At 46.0% G+C, this 21,209-nt stretch overlaps 1 protein-coding gene across 1 annotated transcript in view; it reads right to left on the bottom strand.

Moving 5' to 3' along the window:
- Positions 1-21,209, bottom strand: part of LOC126284516 (Down syndrome cell adhesion molecule-like protein Dscam2) — a 1,260,408-nt gene that overhangs the window by 404,738 nt on the left and 834,461 nt on the right. The window contains exon 6 of the mRNA XM_049983498.1: positions 3,995-4,147. Within this exon, the coding sequence (XP_049839455.1) occupies positions 3,995-4,147 (153 nt within the window). The remainder of the gene's footprint in view (positions 1-3,994; positions 4,148-21,209) is intronic.

Here is a 21,209-nt window from a genome sequence, read left to right as displayed (position 1 = left end):
GAGCATGTTTGGGACTGGATGAAGCGTCGTATCACGCGGTCTGCACGTCCAGCACGAACGCTGGTCCAACTGAGGCGCCAGGTGGAAATGGCATGGCAAGCCGTTCCACAGGACTATATCCAGCATCTCTACGATCGTCTCCATGGGAGAATAGCAGCCTGCATTGCTGCGAAGGGTGGATATACACTGTACTAGTGCCGACATTGTGCATGCTCTGTTGCCTGTGTCTATGTGCCTGTGGTTCTGTCAGTGTGATCATGTGATGTATCTGACCCTAGGAATGTGTCAATAAAGTTTCCCCTTCCTGGGACAATGAATTCACGGTGTTCTTATTTCAATTTCCAGGAGTGTATATTATCAATAACAGTCTCAGGGTATTTGCGAAACCTAGTTGTAAAGCTCACAGAAGAAATTAAATTGAATGATAGAGTTACTGATTTCAATAATTGTTCACTGACTTTTCAACTCATTAAAACTCATTAAAATCAGCAGCAAGCAATTTTTTTTATACTGGGTGATGAAACATTAGATGTTCCTGATTTTTTACGTACAGGTTAAAATTTCCTGAAGGCGCTCCATATATTCTTACTATTACAAAGGAGTTATTATGAAATACTACTTCTGTTTCTCAATCTTCTAAGTGGAGGTCTGAGCAAAATTTATTAACATCAACATTCTTGAAGTTAAAACAGTTTCCTACAAATGTAGTAAAATCCTCCATACTGCATATTTTCCTGCAGAAATAAGGGAATAATCAAATTCGGTGACATTGAACGTATCTACATCAGTGGTCACACGATGTTCAAAGAGGCAGATTATATCAACTGGTTTGCTCAACTCTAATTCTTCAACACTAATGAAAAATTCGTTAAGTTTACTCCTCAGTAACCGGATATTCTGATACAATAACGATAACTGATTTTGTGCAGTAGCTGAATTTCAGCTGAATCATCAAGAGTTTCAGTTGGGAGGACGCTTCGCGGTATCATGATGTCAGTGGCAGCCAGACCAAACACAGACGTGATCTTTTTACGCGAATCACCTAGGTACAAATGACAACTCCACCAATGTACTGCCCTTTCATACTTCTCTTTCGCGATACTACCGCCATCTGTATATGTGCACATCGATATCCAATGACTTTTGTCACCTGAGTGTAGATAAAAGCTGTCATTTTACAGTAGAGTGAAGCACTGTGATATATACTCATGCTCATAAATTAAGGATAACGCTCTGGTGGGCAGTTTGCAGGTTTAAATCACATCGGGGTAAAACCATGTGGTGCATTTGACCTGCAGTCGTCACACGGTGGCGCTGGCAGCAGTCCACATACGCAGAGGTGTGTTGGTGCATGTAACACAACGGTGCAGCGAGTTAGTGTGCAGACGTTTTCACACGTGCTAATGATGACTGTCTGTTAAGAATGGCTCAAAGAACACATATCGATGACGTTATCAGGGGTAGAATACTACGGCGACTGGGGGCTGGCCAAACACAGCAGCCCGTAGCACGGGCCCTCCGTGTGAGAACTATTCCAGCAGACAGGAAACGTGTCCAGGCGCTGCAGTATGGGACGTCCACAGTGTACAATATCACAAGAAAACGGATATCTCACCATCAGTGCCCGCAGAAGGCCACGCAGTACTCCAGCATGGCTTCAGAAAGCATCGCTCTTGTGCAACGCAGCTAGCTCTTTATTCGCACGAAGTAATGGCCGCTATCGACAGGGGATCTCAAGTTGATTCCGTATTTCTAGATTTCCGGAAAGCTTTTGACACCGTTCCTCATAAGCGACTTCTAATCAAGCTGCGGGGCTATGGGGTATCGTCTCAGTTGTGCGACTGGATTCGTGATTTCCTGTCAGGAAGGTCGCAGTTCGTAGTAATAGACGGCAAATCATCGAGTAAAACTGAAGTGATATCAGGTGTTCCCCAGGGAAGCGTCCTGGGACCTCTACTGTTCCTAATCTATATAAATGACCTGGGTGACAATCTGAGCAGTTCTCTTAGATTGTTCGCAGATGATGCTGTAATTTACCGTCTAGTAAGGTCATCGGAAGACCAGTATCAGTTGCAAAGCGATTTAGAAAAGATTGCCGTATGGTGTGTCAGGTGGCAGTTGACGCTAAGTAACGAAAAGTGTGAGATGATCCACATGAGTTCCAAAAGAAATCCGTTGGAATTCGATTACTCGATAAATAGTACAATTCTCAAGGCTGTCAATTCAACTAACTACCTGGGTGTTAAAATTACGAACAACTTCAGTTGGAAGGAGCACATAGATAATATTGTCGGGAAGGCGAGCCAAAGGTTGCGTTTGATTGGCAGGACACTTAGAGGATGCAACAAGTCCACTAAAGAGACAGCTTACACTACACTCCTTCGTCCTCTGTTAGAATATTGCTGCGCGGTGTGGGATCCTTACCAGGTGGGATTGACGGAGGACATCGAAAGGGTGCAAAAAAGGGCAGCTCGTTTTGTATTATCACGTTATAGGGGAGAGAGTGTGGCAGATATGATACACGAGTTGGGATGGAAGTCATTACAGCATAGACGTTTTTCGTCGCGGCGAGACCTTTTTACGAAATTTCAGTCACCAACTTTCTCTTCCGAATGCGAAAATATTTTTGTTGAGCCCAACCTACATAGGCAGGAATGATCATCAAAATAAAATAAGAGAAATCAGAGCTCGAACAGAAAGGTTTAGGTGTTCGTTTTTCCCGCTCGCTGTTCGGGAGTGGAATAGTAGAGAGATAGTATGATTGTGGTTCGACGAACCCTCTGCCAAGCACTTAAATGTGAATTGCAGAGTAGTCATGTAGGTAACCTTGCTCCGGACTTTACCGCAGCCGCTTGAACAGTTGTCTATAGATACACAGTCTACAGACGACTAAACAGACATCTTTTACTCGCCCAGAGACCTGCAAGGTGCATTCCACTGACCCCTGGTCACAGGGGAACCCATGAAGCCTGGTGTCAAGAACACAGTAGACGGTCATTGAAACAGTGGTCCCAGGTTATGTTCACGGACGAGTCCAGGTATAGTCTGAACAGTGATTCTCGCCGGCTTTTTATCTGGCGTGAACCAGGAACCACATACCAACCCCTTAATGTCCTTGAAAGGAACCTGTATGGAGGTCGTGGTTTGATGGTGTGGGGTGGGATTATGACTGGTGCACGTACACCCTTTGCATGTTTTTGACAGTGGAACTCTTACTGGTCAGGTGTATCGGGATGTCATTTTGCACCAGTACGTCCGTCTTTTCAGGGGTGCAGTGGTTCACACATTTCTCCGATGGATGTTACCGCACGGGCTCACCGAGCTGCCATCCCACGTGTACCTTGAAACAGAAGATATCAGGCGAATGGGGTGGCCTGCCTGTTCTCCAGACCTAAACCTCATCGAGCACATCTGGGATTATCTCCGTCGATGTATCGCTGCACATCTTCAAACCCCTGCGACACTTCAGGAGCTGCGACAGGCACTGCTACAAGAATGGCATCTGCTCGACCACTTGACCCAGAGTATGCCAACCCGTTGTGCGGCCTGTGTAGGTGTGATTGGTGATCATATCCCATATTGATGTCAGGGTACATACGCAGGAAACAGTGGCGTTTTGTAGCACATGTGCTTCGGGATAGTTTTCCCAACTTATCACGTATACCGTGGATTTACAGATCTGTGTCGTGTGTGTTCCCTATGTGCATAAGCTATTAGCGCCAGTTTTGTGTAGTGCCACGTTGTTTGGCACCACAGTCTGCAGTTATCCTTAACTTATGAGTGTAGTACAAATGATAACTTCAGTATCTGATTCACTTTCTATTACCGCGGACAGAACAGTTACAGTGGGACAATTTGGTGACAGCCTACATTTACAAGAAGCTCGCAACAGTCAGGTAACAACGACAGAATATCGTGAAATGGGTGATGCGATCTAACCACACATTTCGAAGCCATTTCAGCACCAACCGCTGTCCTGGTGTTATCTACGCACCTGTGACGGTGAGCAGCTGCGCCGGGGTGCTCCTCCGCCGCTCCCCGGTGAGTGCGTGCAACGTGAGGCAGCTGTAGCGGGAGGAGGCGTCCGACGCCGTGGCCCGCCTCACCAGCAGGTCGCCGGTGCTCGTCACCACGAAGCGGCCGCCACCTGCAAAAAGCAAAAAAATGTTCAAATGTGTGTGAAATCTTAACTGCTAAGGTCATCAGTCCCTAAGCTTACACATTACTTAACCTACAGTATCGTAAGGACAAACAAACACACTCATGCCCGAGGGAGGGCTCGAACCTCCGTCGGTACCAGCCGCACAGTCCATGACTGCAGCGCCCCAGACCGCTCGGCTAATCCCGCGCAGGTGCAAAAAGCAACTGCTGCAAAATATACCAAAATAAAAAGAATCCTGAAAAATTACTTTAATGTGATGGCAGACTACAATTGCCCTGCTCTGCAGCTGGGCGAGTGGACCACAATATCAAACTATCAAGGCTAGTCGTAGGCACATTACTGCATTCCATTTTCTTCTGATGCAGCACCAGTGGTTGAATGTTCCAAAAATAGAAAAATAGTCTCTGTTGCAAGTGTCTTGCTTATAATGATGGATTTCGTGCGGTTAGCGCATCTTCAAATCATGAATCGTCATATCAGTGGCTTTCGAATGTGACTAATGGGCTCTCCGCTGTTCAAGGTAATCTGAAGATGCGCTAACAGCGCGAAACTTGTCGTTATTAATAAAACACTTGCAATAGAGGCCGCTTTTTTATTTTTGAAGCTAGTTGTAGCGCCTGAGTTATCATCTCGAAAAGATGAATTTTTGGTATTTGTTTGTTTGCAAGTACAAGACTGCAGTCCTGGTACAAACTGAAAGCTCTGCACCTCAGTACCGTAACACACCACTGGAGGAGCTTTGACTTCTCAGGGGCTAGTCACAATCTTTTAATTGTAGCCATGAAAAAACCAATCTGCGACCATTAAACTGGTGATGGTCGGAGCTTTTCTCATCACATCAGTCCTTCAGTGTGACACTTTTTTCCCAATGATGGTCCACAAACGGGAGACCTTCGTTGCCGACGTCTGCATTTTGCGTGTTCGCGAAAGCAATATAGAACTGCTATCAAACTGGACTCGTGCATTTCATCCATCAACGACGGCCGCGGTGGCCGAGCGGTTCTAGGCGCTTCAGTCCGGAACCGCGCTACTGATACTGTCGCAGGTTCGAATCCTGCCTCGTGCATGGATGTGTGTGATGTCCTTAGATTAGTTAGGTTTAAGTAGTTCTAAGTTCTACGGGACTGATGACCTCAGATATTAAGTCCCATAGTGCTTAGAGCCTTTTGAACTATTTTGAACCATCCATCAACCTGTAAAACATTGATCTTATTTATATGTCACCTGTACCTCCCCTCTCTCAGAATTTCGGTATTACTTCAAGAGCCTTGCACAGTATTTTTTTTCAATCTTAGTATGCAGGCTTTGACGTCCACTATTTGCGATATTGCTGATGTTTTCCGGACATTAGACAATGGTCTGAGGCATAATTCTACACCTAATGTTTCGTCTTCCAATGCTGGACGCAATATCGGAGCCCTTAATGACTCAGAAAGGAGTTATAGATACAGAAAAGTTCAGCAAGATGAACTGCGTACATGTATCCACGCAACTGTCAGTTCGTGACGTCTTCAGACTGCTGCCTATGATCGCAGAATAGCGCCGACGTATGCTATGGAGCTGTTTGTGTCGAAAGCTGATGAACACAAACCGATCCTTTCTTGGATACATATAAACACTCCGGCTTTCTGATCATGTTTGTGTCTTTAATTGCTTTGTGAATCATTAAGCCCCTGACGATGTCTCCAGCTCTGGAAGACGAAATATTAGGCACAGAATTATGCTTTGGCTATGACCTAAAGCCTATAATACATCAGCAGTATCACTATTTACTTCACCTTGTTTTGCTCATCTGAGAAATGCATGTATGAACAAAAATGCATACGCTAACCAAACCTGTAACTAGCACTGTTGTATTTGACCACGAACGGCAACTACACAATGCTCTCAGTACGTTGCAAATGTCAGTCGTGATCAAAACAGTGTTCTGTGTCATATGGGAGGTAAGTTAATTCGAATGTGAACAAAGCGTTGGTCCTCGTGTGGTGGGTCGTTCTGGAACCGAGGTAGACGATGCGTTTAGTTTTTAAGGAGGTACTGTATCGAAGATTTATACCACGTACAGAGGGAGCAGAAAAACATCATCCGCTAATTACGAAAGTGTGTGTTGAGTGGTCTTTACGACGGTTGTTCAAGAGGATTGCGTTCAAGAGGGCAGCAGCTGCAAAAGTCTCTGCAGAATTGAATGTGGCATTCGAGAAACCTATCAACGCAAAAACAGCACGAAGGGAGCTGCAAAAGCAGAGAATTGCAGGGCGAAAAAATTAACAGAGCTTGGAGTTTAACTTCCCGTCACCGTCGAGTCATTGGAGACGGAGCATAAGGTCGAGTTGTTTCAAGGATGGGGAAGGAAGTCGGCAGTGCTCTTTCAAAGAAATCATCTCGCCACTTACCTAGAGAGATTTAAATAAATCGCGAACACGTAAATCTGAATATCTGGACACGGATTTGAACCGTCGTCCTTCCGACCGAGAGTTCGCCACTCTAACCACTGCGCCACATGGCTTGGTTTTCAGAGCGACCTGGAATTCCAGAAACACTCTGCAGTGCTGCAAACGCCCGTAGCAGGTAAACGTGCTGACGAAGCCATAGAACTTGGACGACGGACCTTGCCAGTGTAACTATAATAAATTCTTTACGAGACCGCGTATTCCAAGTATCAGTAATGTATCATGACACGAGATTACCTGTCCATCCTGAATAGGATCGTTCGCAGGTCTCAAAAGTACGTTACATCAGAACATTAATAGAATTGTTGCTAACTCAAGAAAGATGCATTTTTGAATAGAATATACTGACATACGTAGGGTACCTAGAAGCACAATTACATCTGTCAAATGATGAAGAGTTTAACATTTTGTGTATTACAGAAGACTACAAGTTCTATAAGAAGAAGGACAGATGGTAGAATAAGCTTTCTTTTGATTAGATGATGGCTCTCCGGTTATTATTGTCTCTAGACGACTTTATTCTCCATGTTTAGTGTTGGATCTGTCAGGCAGTTGAACTGGATGGGAAGGAGGATATAAGATGAATATCAACGAAAGCAAAACAAGGATAATGGAATGTAGCCGAACTACATCAGGTGATGATGAGAGAATTAGCTTAGGAAGCGAGACATTTAAAGTAATAGTTGAGATTTGTTATTTTGGCAGCGAGGAACTGCTAATGGCCGAAGTAGAGAGGACATGAAATGTGGGCTCGCAACAGGAAGAAAGCGTTTATGAAGAAGAGGAACTGTTAACACTGAATTCTGATATGCGTACCAGGATGTATGTTCTAAAGGTATTTGTCTGGAGTAGAGAAGGTATAAAATGTGGACTGGCCATGGCAAGAAAAGTGTACGTAAAGAAAAGAAATTCGGTGACATCTGATACAGATTAAAGTATTAGGAAGTCATTTCTGAAGGTATTTACACTCCTGGAAATGGAAAAAAAGAACACATTGACACCGGTGTGTCAGACCCACCATACTTGCTCCGGACACTGCGAGAGGGCTGTACAAGCAATGATCACACGCACGGCACAGCGGACACACCAGGAACCGCGGTGTTGGCCGTCGAATGGCGCTAGCTGCGCAGCATTTGTGCACCACCGCCGTCAGTGTCAGCCAGTTTGCCGTGGCATACGGAGCTCCATCGCAGTCTTTAACACTGGTAGCATGCCGCGACAGCGTGGACGTGGACCGTATGTACAGCTGACGGACTTTGAGCGAGGGCGTATAGTGGGCATGCGGGAGGCCGGGTGGACGTACCGCCGAATTGCTCAACACGTGGGGCGTGAGGTCTCCACAGTACATCGATGTTGTCGCCAGTGGTCGGCGGAAGGTGCACGTGCCCGTCGACCTGGGACCGGACCGCAGCGACGCACGGATGCACACCAAGACCGTAGGATCCTGCGCAGTGCCTAGGGGACCGCACCGCCACTTCCCAGCAAATTAGGGACACTGTTGCTCCTGGGGTATCGGCGAGGACCATTCGCAACCGTCTCCATGAAGCTGGGCTACGGTCCCGCACACCGTTGGGCATCTTCCGCTCACGCCCCAACATCGTGCAGCCCGCCTCCAGTGGTGTCGCGACAGGCGTGAATGGAGGGACGAATGGAGACGTGTCATCTTCAGCGATGAGAGTCGCTTCTGCCTTGGTGCCAATGATGGTCGTATGCGTGTTTGGCGCCGTGCAGGTGAGCGCCACAATCAGGACTGCATACGACCGAGGCACACAGGGCCAACACCTGGCATCATGGTGTGGGGAGCGATCTCCTACACTGGCCGTACACCTCTGGTGATCGTCGAGGGGACACTGAATAGTGCACGGTACATCCAAACCGTCATCGAACCCATCGTTCTACCATTCCTAGACCGGCAAGGGAACTTGCTGTTCCAACAGGACAATGCACGTCCGCATGTATCTCGTGCCACCCAACGTGCTCTAGAAGGTGTAAGTCAACTACCCTGGCCAGCAAGATCTCCGGATCTGTCCCCCATTGAGCATGTTTGGGACTGGATGAAGCGTCGTCTCACGCGGTCTGGACGTCCAGCACGAACGCTGGTCCAACTGAGGCGCCAGGTGGAAATGGCATGGCAAGCCGTTCCACAGGACTATATCCAGCATCTCTACGATCGTCTCCATGGGAGAATAGCAGCCTGCATTGCTGCGAAGGGTGGATATACACTGTACTAGTGCCGACATTGTGCATGCTCTGTTGCCTGTGTCTATGTGCCTGTGGTTCTGTCAGTGTGATCATGTGATGTATCTGACCCCAGGAATGTGTCAATAAAGTTTCCCCTTCCTGGGACAATGAATTCACGGTGTTCTTATTTCAATTTCCAGGAGTGTATATGGATTGTACCGATCTATGGAAGTGAATCATGGACGATAAGCAGTTTAGACAAGATCAGAATAGAAACCTCTGAAATGAAGTGCTACAGAAGAATGCTGAAGATTAGGTAGGTACATCGCATGTCTAATGAGGAGGTACAGAATAGAATTGGGGGAGAAAAGTAATTTGTGGCATTACTTGACTAAGCCAAAGGTCAGCTGGTAGGATACTTCTGAGACATCAGTCACCAAAATCACTAATTTAGTATAGGAGGGAAGTGTCGGGTGTAGAAATCGTAGAGGGAGACCATGAGATGAAAACTTTAAGCAGATTCAGAAGGATGTAGGTTGCAGCAGTTATTCGGAGACGAAAAGACTTGAACACGATGGAATAGCATCGAGAGCTGCATTAAAAAAGTCTTTGGACTGACGACCACTACCACCACCACCATCACAGCAACAACAGCAAAAACCACCCAAATCCCGCCTCAGTGACACGGCTCGCAAACATTTATAACACTCTCGCTTACTTTTCTAACGAATAACACTACACGGAAACAGTTGGGGTACACTTATTCCGTCCCAGGCGGTACCAGGATAGCAACAGGAACGGCATCTAGCCCTCCTTAAACTAACCATTCCTACCCGGTGCCCTTGACGGAAAGAGTCTGACTTCTGTTGGTTCAAATGGCTCTGAGCACTATGGGACTTAACTTCTGAGGTCATCAGTCCCGTAGAACTTAGAACAACTTAAACCTAAGTAACCTAAGTACATCACACACATTCGAACCTGCGACTGTAGCGGTCGCGCGGCCCCAGGCTGTAGCGCCTAGAACCGCTCGGCTGAATTTTCTATTATAAATATAAACATACTGTTGGTAGTTCAGAGCAAGACGATTTGAAAGAAATCAGTTAATACCATTGAGAAAAGAATCACAGTATACTGAATGCTGTTTCTGCGTTTATGCATTGTTGTGAAACAGAAAATAATTTTGCATTTGGTTTCCAAAGTAATTGGATATCTCTCTTCCACGTACAGCAAATCTTGACAGACACAAATTTATTTCCAGGTAAATTGAGTGTGTCACTACCGTAAATTGCTTCAAGCTGACGATAAAATATTCTGCGTTATTCCTTTTACACAAGACGTAAACTTTCATAGCATTAATGTAAATAACAACGGAGCTACTCCAACAGACTGCTACGATTCACACAGTCGAATGCTTTGTGTAAATTTCTCATTGTTAATCATAGAATAAATTGCGACGCTTACACACAGCAAACGTAACAGATGCTGTGTTTGCATTGTGTGCCATTCACGAGACGTTACCGGGCGGAAATGTAACCGTTAGAACACTAGGTAAATGTGAACCGGCGAGTTGAAGCTACTGTGCGCAGTACGTTGATATGATTACTAGAGACCACACACAAGAACACAATGTCCGTAAACTGACCAGCAGCTGTCTGCAACGGCGGACAGCCAATCATATTAACCCGCAGCTGTGCAAGCGGTTTGCAGCCGGCACAGGCTCCACAGTGCCGCTAGGTATAAGGTAGAATGGGCAGTGACGGGCAGTCTGAAGGACTCCAAATTGGGATGTAAACTGAGTGTCTCTGTTGGCTGTTTCGAGATATCGGACAGCATTACGACGAGTACTAGTAGTAGCATCAAAGCCACAGCATCCTGCGTTCCATCGAAAGCGGTGGGTTTTGCTGATGATTAGCTAAGGCAGTAAAATTGTTGTATTAGAAAGGAAGATGGAGTGTGTAGCGTACTAGAGAATCCTGTGCGTGCGCTATAAAGCAATTCGATGTTCAGTTTAAATATCTCAAATTTATCAAAATGTTCAAATGTGTGTGAAGTCTTATGGGACTTAACTGCTAAGGTCATCAGTCCATAAGCTTACGCACTACTTAATCTAAATTATCCTAAGGACAAACACACACACCCATGCCCGAGGGAGGACTCGAACCTCCTCTGGGACCAGCCGCACAGTCCATGACAGCAGCGCCTGAGACCGCTCGGCTAATCCCGCGTGGCTCAAATTTATCTATCACTCTCGAATTCCAACGGCATAATAGTGCAGCCACTTGTTGTGGTAGCGACCTGACTGATTGACGCATATCAAAAACGTTTTGCATCGCACCGGTCCGCGGAACTCCTGAAGATAGACGTTGACTGTAGATATTGAATTACATGCACAGTCCTCTTCACTGTTCAGAGATGTCTCTAAACCCGCCCAGAGAGTTATAAAACCATGCTTGAGCAGCGCCTATTAGTCGGAGGGAGTCCGACAGCCGATCGTTTCCAGTCATTCCACCAGGAATGGGGTACATTACTCGTGTAGTTCAACCACGCCTAGACGGTCAATATCGCGTTTCGATCTCGTCGGCATTGTTGCTTTATGCCAGGAAGGGCTCTCAACAAAGGAAGTGTCCAAGCGTCTCGGAGTGAACCATAGCGATATTGTTCGGACATGGAGAAGATCAGAAAGACAGGAACTATCGATGACATGCCTCGCTCAGGCCGCCCAAGGGCTACGACTGCAGTGCACGAGCGCTACCTACGGATTATGGCTCGGAGGAACTCTGACAGCAACACCAACTTGCCACCATGTTGGATAATGCTTTTCGTGCAGCCACAGAACGTCGTGTTACGACTAAAACTCTGTGCAATAGGCTGCATGATCCTCAACTTCGCTCCCTATGTCCATGGCGAGGTCTATCTTTGCGACGACGACACCATGCAGCACAGTACAGATCGCATTACACTGTCCAGCGAGTGCAGCAAGGTGGAGGTTCCCTGACGTTTTCGGGTGGCATTATGTAGGACCGACGTACGCCGTTGGCGGTCTTGGAAGGCGCTGTAACGGCTGTACGATATGTGAATGCCATCCTCCAACCGATAGTGCAACCATATCGGCAGCATATTGGCGAGGCATTCGTCTTCATGGACAACCATTCGCGACCCTATCGTGCACGTCTTGTGAATGACTTCCTTCAGGATAGCGACATCACCCGACTAGAGTGGCCAGCATGTTCACCAGACATAAACCCTATCGAACATGTCTGGGATGGATTGAAAAGGGCTGTTTATGGACGACGTGACCCACCAACCACTCTGAGGGCTCTACGCCGAATAACCGTTAAGGAGTGGGACAATATGGTGCCTTGATGAACTTGTGGATAGTATTGCACGACGAATATAGGCACGCATCAATGCAAAAAGACGTGCTACTGGGTATTAGAGGTACCGGCGTGTACAGCAATCTAGACCACCACCTGTAAAGGTCTCGCTGTATGGTGGTACAACATGCAATGTGTGGTTTTCATGAGCAATAAAGAGGGCGTAAATGATCTTTGTCTTGATCTCTATTCCAATTTTCTGACAGATTCCGGAACTTTCGGAACAGAGGCGATGGTACAGTTTTTTTGATGTGCGTATATTCCGCCGCACTTGGCGTATCCAGTTGAGAAAAATGTTGCCCTTACAAATTTTTTTCATCTATACGAACAATTCGCAAGTCACATTAATGTGTGTGGTGGAGGTTTCGTCAGGTATCAATGGTAATCCTACCCCTCCCCCACCCATCCCCAACAACACACCCGATCACCCAGTTTCTCGTCCCATTAGCGGGACGCCTCCGTTATGAGCTCGAATGCCTCTAATTTTAATGTCATGTTCATTGCGTGATATTATGTGAAAGGACCTTATACGTTTCTAGGCTCTTCTTGGAACGTTCATTCTCGGGATTCCAACAGTAAACCTACACAGAGGTGACAAAATTCATGGGATACCCTCTGATGTGCTAAAGTAGTGTCGGACCTCCTTTTGACACGCGCAGTGCAGCAACTCGACGTGGCGTGGACTCAAAAAGTCGTTGAACGTCCCCCCAAGCAATATTGAGCCATACTATCTCTACGGCTGACCATAATTTCGAAAGTGTTGCCGGTGCAGGATTTTGTGCGCGAACTGACCTCTCGATTATGTCCCACGAATGTACGATGGGATTCGTGTGTGGCGATGCGGGTGGCCAAATCACTCCAGAATTTTCTTCAGACCAACTGTGAACATCTGTGGCCCAGTGGCATGGCGCATTGTCATGTATAAAAATTCGGTCGTAGTTTGGGAACATGTTCCATGTTTGTTTTGGAACGTGAAGTCCATGAATGGCTGCAAATGGTCACCAAGTAGCCTAACATAACCGTATCCAGTCGTGATCGGTTCAGTGAGAGCAGAGGATCCAGTCCATTCCAAGTAAACACAGTCCACGCAGTTATAGAGCCACCAATAGCTTGCACAATGCCCTGGGGCTATGGACTGGAACCCTACCATCAGCTCTTGCGAACTGATATCGGGCCTCGTGTAACCAGCTGCGGTTTTCCAGTCTGATAAGGTCCAACCGATATGGCCACGAGACCAGGAGAGGCGCTGCAGGTGAAGTCGTGCTGTTAGCAAAGGGGCTCGCGTCGGTCGTCCGCTGCTGTAGCCGCACTGTCCTAACGGATACGTTCGTCGCACGGCCCGCATTGATTTCTAAGGTTATTACATGCAGTGTTGCTTGTCTGTTAGCACTAACAACTCTCCGCAAACTCACATTCGGGAGGACGACGGTTGAATCCCGCGTCCGGCCATCCTGATTTAGGTTTTCCGTGATATCCCTAAATCGCTACAGGCAAATGCCGGGATGGTTCCTTTGAAAGGGCACGGCCGACTGCCTTCCCCATCCTTTCCTAATCCGATGAGACCGATGACCTCGCTGTCTGGTCTCCTCCCCCAAAAACAGTCAACAGTCTACGCAAACGCCGCTGCTCTTGGTCGTTAAGTGAAGGCCGTCGGCCTTTGCGTTGTCCGCGGTGACCGAAATGTGTAATTATCAGGACAGTCTTGACACTGTGGATCTCGCAATACTGAATTGCGTAATGATTCCCAAAGTTGAATGTTCCATGTGTATAGCTCCAACTATCATCCTGCTTTCAGTCCGCATCTCGTGGTCTAGTGGCTAGCGTTGCTGCCTCTGGATCACGGGGTCCCGGCTTCGATTCCCGGCCGGATTGGGGATTTTCTCTGCCCGGGGACTGGGAGTTCGTGTTGTCCTCATCATTCCATCATCATCATCATCATCATGATCATCATCATTCGTGGCAGTGGCTAGATTTGACTGAGTAAAAAAATTGAACTGTGTAAATATTGGAACTTTATACGTTCGCTAATGACCACGCAGTTGAGCGCCCTACAAACCAATCATCATCATCATCATCATTCTGCGTTCAAAATGTGTTAATTTATGTCATACCGCTACAATAAAGTCGGAAACTTTTTCATTTGAATTATCTGAGTACAAATGACAGCGCCCGCATCTCGTGGTCGCGCGGTAGCGTTCTCGCTTCCCGCGCCCGGGTTCCCGGGTTCGATTCCCGGCGGGGTCAGGGATTTTCTGTGCCTCGTGATGGCTGGGTGTTGTGTGTTGTCCTTAGGTTAGTTAGGTTTAAGTAGTTCTAAGTTCTAGGGGACTGATGACCGTAGATGTTAAGTCCCATAGTGCTCAGAGCCATTTGAACCATTTTTGAACAAATGACACCTCCACCAATACACTACCCTATTATAAGTTGTATACGCGATACAGCCGCCATTTGTTTATGTGCATATCGCTATCAGATGAATTTTATCGCAGTGTCAATAAAATTCTTCTGGGTTAGAGACCGCATTGTCATTTATAAATGACAATGCGGTCTCTAACCCAGAAGAATTTCATTGACATTGACAACGGCCGCGGAAGCCTACGGTTACATTTATCGCAGTGTATTCCTGATGCACAGCAGCTCCCTTGTAGGGTGGGTAGTTATCAAGTTTTAGAATGGCTTCGCCCCTTAATGAAATGGAGGATCGTATGATACAGTAATTTGTTTTGTCTGGTTGAATGGGACCAAGGCTACAACAATCCATGGTGAGTTAGTGGAAGTATGCAACAACACTACTCATATGACATAACACTCAGATGCCCACACGCTTTCACTGTGGTAGAACACGTGTGAGTGAAGAAAGAATGAAGTAGTGGAATCGAGAATCTCAACAGTAGAGACCCGGACACCTGGAGAACAGGGTGTCAAGGAAAAATTGGAAGTCAGTCACCTCTTGCATTTTGAACATGACTAATTTCTGATGGTATACCGCTGTGTGTTCTACCGAGTTGTTTCCATTTTGCTGTAGTAATACGATGCATTTGGCCTCGATGATGTAACTTTTTTCTTTGATATATTTCGAATAACCAACACCAGAAGGAAGTGATATGAAAATCATGCTTTCGTGATCCATTTAATTCCACATTTACTGTATTTGTACCCACTGTAAATGAAGCTGGAACTCCGAAACCGGTGCTCCACTTGCGAATGAAATGTGGTTGCTTTAAACTTTATGCTACGACCTCATCGATCAGTACATCCGTGAACGACCCTGGCTGGCAGTTATAGTAAAACAACTACGCCTTCACACAATCAAGGCACCAGTCGCTATGTGGGATACGGCCACAAAAGGCGATTGATATCCCCAACTTTAGAAACTGGACACGGGTACGTAAGAGTGACATCACGGAAACTGTGGAGGTTTAAATGCCGTGAACCTAACGTTTTGGGCTATGTAATAGGGCGGACGTTGACTTCAAGTTTATGAGGTAACGTCAGCTCCTTTGTTTTTTTTTACCTCCATGCGTGAAACGCAATTTCTCTGCGTTTTCCAAGTCTGGGGAATGTGATGGCCGGTGAGATTTTAATAAAGTGAGTGCCGGGCCCCAATAGTTATTTAAATTCAAGCCTCTGTAGCTCTTTATTTGGTTTTCCGACGTCTTTATTTAGACAGACTACCACCCCCTACCCTGCCCTCACCCGTGCGGGCTTGTGTATATATTTGCGTTGTATCTGACCCGTAGCGGCTTCATTTCATCTTTCCTTCCCCCTTCATTAACAGGTGCCGCTCTAGGTGGCATGGCACGAATTACTCTTAGCTTCCTGTGTGTTATCGCTAGCGGGGAATCTTGTAAACACGGCGGAGCGGTTCAAATGGCTCTGAGCACTATGGGACTTAACATCGATGGTCATCAGTCCCCTAAAAATTGGAACTACTTAAACCTAACTAACCTAGGGCATCACACAACACCCAGCCATCACGAGGCAGAGAAAATCCCTGACCCCGCCGGGAATCGAACCCGGGAACCCGGACGTGACGGCGGAGCGTGTCGAGTAAAAAATGTTTTGGTACGTGGTGAGAGGGCAACACGCGCAGTGGTTGACTCATCCGCTTGTGGACCATTCACTCTGTTTGTGCGAAGACAGCTTGGCTGCAACTGTACTGTTAGTGGCTGCACCGAAGTTTCTACCAATGCCCTTCGTTGTGCTCCAGCTGAATTGTCTTCCCTGCCGTCAGCTCTTGCATGCTGGCGCTTTGCATTGAGCTGAAATTATGAAATCACGACTTCTTACTGTAACATGGTCGGTATCACTCGAGTTGTGATATGCCCTCCCTGTGACTCTCGCTTTATGGGTCTCAAAAAATATATTTCACCTGTTGTAATTATTATTATAGTACAAGTTTATATGCCAACTAGCTCCGTAGATGACGAAGAGATTCATGAAATGAATGATGAGACAAAAGAAAATATTCAGATAGTGAAGGGAGATAAAAATTTAATAGCCACGGGTGACTGGAATACAATAGTAGGACAAGAACGAGAAGGAAACGTTGTACGAGAATATGAAATGGGGGGGGGGGGGGGGGGGGGGGTACGAAATGAAAGAGGAAGCCACCCTGTAGAATTTTGCACATAGCTAACACTTGGTTCATGAATCATAAAAGTAGGTTGTATACCTGGAAGAGGCCTGTAGATGAAGGTATCAGATAGATTATTTAACGGTAAGACAGAGATTTAGGAACCAGGTTTTAAATTGTATGACACTTGTTCATGCACTGCAGATTGAAACTGAAGAAACTGCAAAATGGTGGGAATTTAAGGAGATGGGACCTGGATAAATTTACTGAACCAGAGGTTGTAGAGAGTTTCAGAGAGAGCATTAGGAAACGACTGACGAGACTGGGGGCAAGAAATATAGTAGAAGAAGAATGTGTATCTTTGAGAGATGAAATGGTGAAAGCAGCAGAGGATAAAGTACTTAAAAAGGCGAGGGCTAGTAGAAATCCTTGGGTAACAGAAGATATATTTAAATTTAATTGATGAAAGGAGAAAATATAAAAATGCAGTAAATGCAGCAGGCAAAAAAGAATACAAACGTCTCAAAAATGAGAACGACAGGAAGTGCAAAGTGGCTAAGCAGGGATGGCTAGAGGACAAATCTAAGGATTTAGAGGCATATATCACTAAGTGTAAGATAAATACTGCCTACTGGAAAATTAAAGAGACCTTTGGAGACAAGAGAACCACTTGTATGAATATCAGGAGCTCAGCTGGAAACCCAGTTCTAAGCAAAGAAGGGAAAGCAGAAAGATGGAAGGAGTATATAGAGGGTCTATACAAGGGCGATGTACTTGAGGACAATATTATGGCATTGGAAGAGGATGTAGATGAAGATGAAATGAGAGATATGATACTGTGTGAAGAGTCTGACAGAGCACTGAAAGACCTAAGTCGAAACAAGGCCCCGTGAGTAGGCAACATTCCACTAGAACTACTGATAGCCTTGGGAGAGCCAGCCCTAACAAAACTGTACCATCTGGCGAACAACATGCATGTGAGACGCGAAATACCCTCAGACTTCAAGAATATAGTAATTCCAATCCCAAAGAAATGCGGTGTTGACAGATGTGAAAATTATCGAACTATCAGTTTAGTAAGTCACAGTTGCAAAATACTAACACGAATTCTTTAGAGACGAATGGAAAACAGGTGGAAGCCAACCTCGGGGAAGATCAGTTTGGATTCCGTAAAAATGTTGGAACACGTGAGGCAATACTACCCCTACGACTTATCTTAGAAGATAGATTAAGGAAAGGCAAACCTACGTTTCTAGCATTTGTAGAGCTAGAGAAAGTTTTTGACAATGTTGACTGGAAAGCTCTCTTTCCAAGATCTGAAGCTGGCAGGGGTAAAATACCGGGAGCGAAAGGCTATTTACAATTTGTACAGAAATAAGATGGCTGTTATAAAAGTCGAAGGGCATGAAAGGGAAGCAGTGGTTGGGAAGGGAATGAGACGGGGTTGTAGCCTCTTCCCGATGTTATTCAATCTGTATATTGAGCAAGCAGTAAAGGAAACAAAAGAAAAATTTGGAATAGGAATTAAAATAAATGGAGAAGTAATAAAAACTTTGAGGTTCGCCGATGACAGCAAAGGACCTGGAAGAGCAGTTGAAAGGAATGGACAGTGTCTTGAAAGGAGGATATAAGATGAACATCAACAAAAGCATAACGAGGATAATGGCATGTGGTCGATTAAACTCGTATGATGCTGAGGGTATGAGATTAGGAAGTTAGACGCTTAAAGTAGTAAATGAGTTTTGCTATTTGGGGAGCAAAATAACTAATGATGCTCGAAGTAAAGAGGGCATATTCTGAGGTATCAAGGGATCACCAATTTAGTATTGGAGGGCAGCGTGGAGTGTAAGATCGTAGAGGGAGACAAAGAGGTGAATAAGCAGATTCAGAAGGATGAGGTTGTAGTAGGTACTGGGAGATGAAGCTTGCACAGGATAGAGTAGCATGGAGAGCTGCATCAAACCAGTCTCTGGACTGAAGACCACAACAAAAACAAGAGTCTGATCTCCGATCTGATGCCTTTAGATTGCTCTCACATTTTTGTGTTGGAGAGAAAGCTTGCTATGAGCTTAATGTAGTTAGTTGTCTGGGATCGTTGTTTGGTGTCTCATCTTTCGTAACAAGTTCTCAGGGCACACCTTATTGTATGCGTTTTCCACGTTTAGAAAAACAGCAGCGTTCGAGATTGCATTGAAATTATTAGTTAGATGTTATCTAATTCTCAATATGTAATTCTTCAAGCATTTACGGCAAGGCGTTGTCATGTTGATTAATCGGGTTCTGCTTACACGATATTTCAGCTGCGTGACTCGCAGTCTTCTTCAGGTCCCGTCTGATATTGATTCTAGTCCGCAGCTCGTGGTCGTGCGGTAGCGTTCTCCGGTTCGATTCCCGGCGGGGTCAGGGATTTTCTCGGCCTCGTGATGACTGGGTGTTCTGTGATGTCCTTAGGTTAGTTAGGTTTAAGAAGTTCTAAGTTATAGGGGACTGATTACCTCAGAAGTTAAGTCTCATAGTGCTCAGAGTGCATTTGAACCATTTGATACTAATTCCACTGTGGAACGAATCCGATATTTATGCCCACGTTCTGCTAGGCGCTCCGTCTGTGGTCCGCACCGCCACGGACACAGCGCCTGACGCTGCACGGACCGCAGTTTATCAGCGTTCTTACACTACTGGCCATTAAAATTGCTACAACAAGAATAAATGCAGATCATAAACGAGTATTAATTGAACAAATATATTACACTAGAAATGACATGTGATTACATTTTCACGCAGTTTTTTTCCATAGATCCTGAGAAATCAGTACCCAGAAGAAACACCTCTGTCCGTAATAACGGCCTTCATACGCCTGGGCATTGAGTCAAACAGAGCTCGGATGGGGTGCACAGGCACAGTTGCACGTGCGGCTTCAACACGATACCACAGTTCATCAAGAGTAGTCACTGGCGTATTGTGACGAGCCAGTTTCTCGGCCACCATTGACCAGACGTTTTCAGTTGGTGAGAGATCTGGAGAATGTGCTGGCCAGGGCAGCAGTCTAACATTTTCTGCATCCAGAAAGGCTCGTACAGGACCTGCAACACGCGTTCGTACATTATCCTGCTGAAATGTTGGGTTTCGCAGGAATCGAATGAAGGGTAGAGCCACGGGTCGTAACACATCTGAAATGTTGCGTCCACTGTTCAAAGGGCCGTCTGTGAGAACAAGAGGTGACTAAGACGTATAACCAATGGCAACCCATACCATCACGCCAGGTGTTATGCCACTATGGCGATGACGAATACAAGCTTCCAATGTGCGTTCACCGCGACGTCGCCAAACACGGATGCAACCATCATGATACTGTAAACAGAACCTGGATTCATCCCCAAAAAAAGGCGTTTTGCCATTCGTGCACCCAGGATAATCGTTGAGTACACCATAGCAGCCGATCCTGTCTGTGACGCAGCGTCAAGGATAACCACAGCCATGGTCTCCGAGTTGACAGTCCATGCTTCTGCAAACGTCATCGTGCAGATGGTTGTTGTCTTGCAAACGTCCCCATTTTTTGACTCAGCGATCGAGACGTGGCTGCACGATCCGTTACAACCATGCGGATAAGATGCCTGCCACCTCGACTGCTAGTGATATGAGGCCGCTGGGATCCAGCACGACGTTCTGTATTACCCTCCTGAGCCCGCTGATTCCGTATTCCGCTAACAGTCATTGGATATCGACCAACGTGAACAGCAATATCGCGATAGGATAAACCGCAATCGCGATAGGCTACAATCCGACCTTTATCAAAGTAGGAAACGTGATGATAGGCATTTCTCCTCCTTATACGAGGCATCACAACAATGTTTCACCAGACAACGACGGTCAACTGCTGTTTGTGTATGAGAAATCGGTTGGAAACTTTCCTCATGCCAGCACATTGTAGGTGTCGCCACCGGCGCCAACCTTGTGTGAATGCTCTGAAAAGCTAATCATTTGCATATCACAGCATCTTCTTCCTGGCGGTTAAATTTCGCGTCTGTAGCACGTCATCTTCGTGGTGTAGCAATTTTAATGGCCAGTAGTGTATATTGTAACTTTATTCGATACAACCACACCACAATTTCATTAAATTGTGCGTTGTGTTAACTTGACGTGACGGCCGAGGTGAACTGGCCTTAAACAGCAGGGTCCCAAATCACGTGACAATTTCTGGCTAATGTTGACAACAAGCGCAGTATGCAACGCTCATTTCGCTAATTTTACTCAATGGCTATTTCTGAAGATAAGTGTCAGGTTTCATTGCTCTTGCCGGCTTGCGCGTGTGGTTTCTCTAGGCAGTATCACGAGGTTTGTCTCGTGAAACTCAGTCTTTTCCCTGCGGGGACCAACCAGAGGCCATGCCACTAAAAATCAAGTTGAGACAAAGTGGTCTGAAGAGAAGGGAGCTCTTGGGCTGGCTGCAGATCAGCGGTTTCATGTAC

This window comes from Schistocerca gregaria, chromosome 1 (genome assembly GCF_023897955.1).
Source record: "Schistocerca gregaria isolate iqSchGreg1 chromosome 1, iqSchGreg1.2, whole genome shotgun sequence".
Lineage (NCBI taxonomy): Eukaryota > Metazoa > Arthropoda > Insecta > Orthoptera > Acrididae > Schistocerca > Schistocerca gregaria.
Note: the sequence above shows the minus strand (reverse complement) of the source record. Positions and strands in the feature narration are given on the sequence as shown.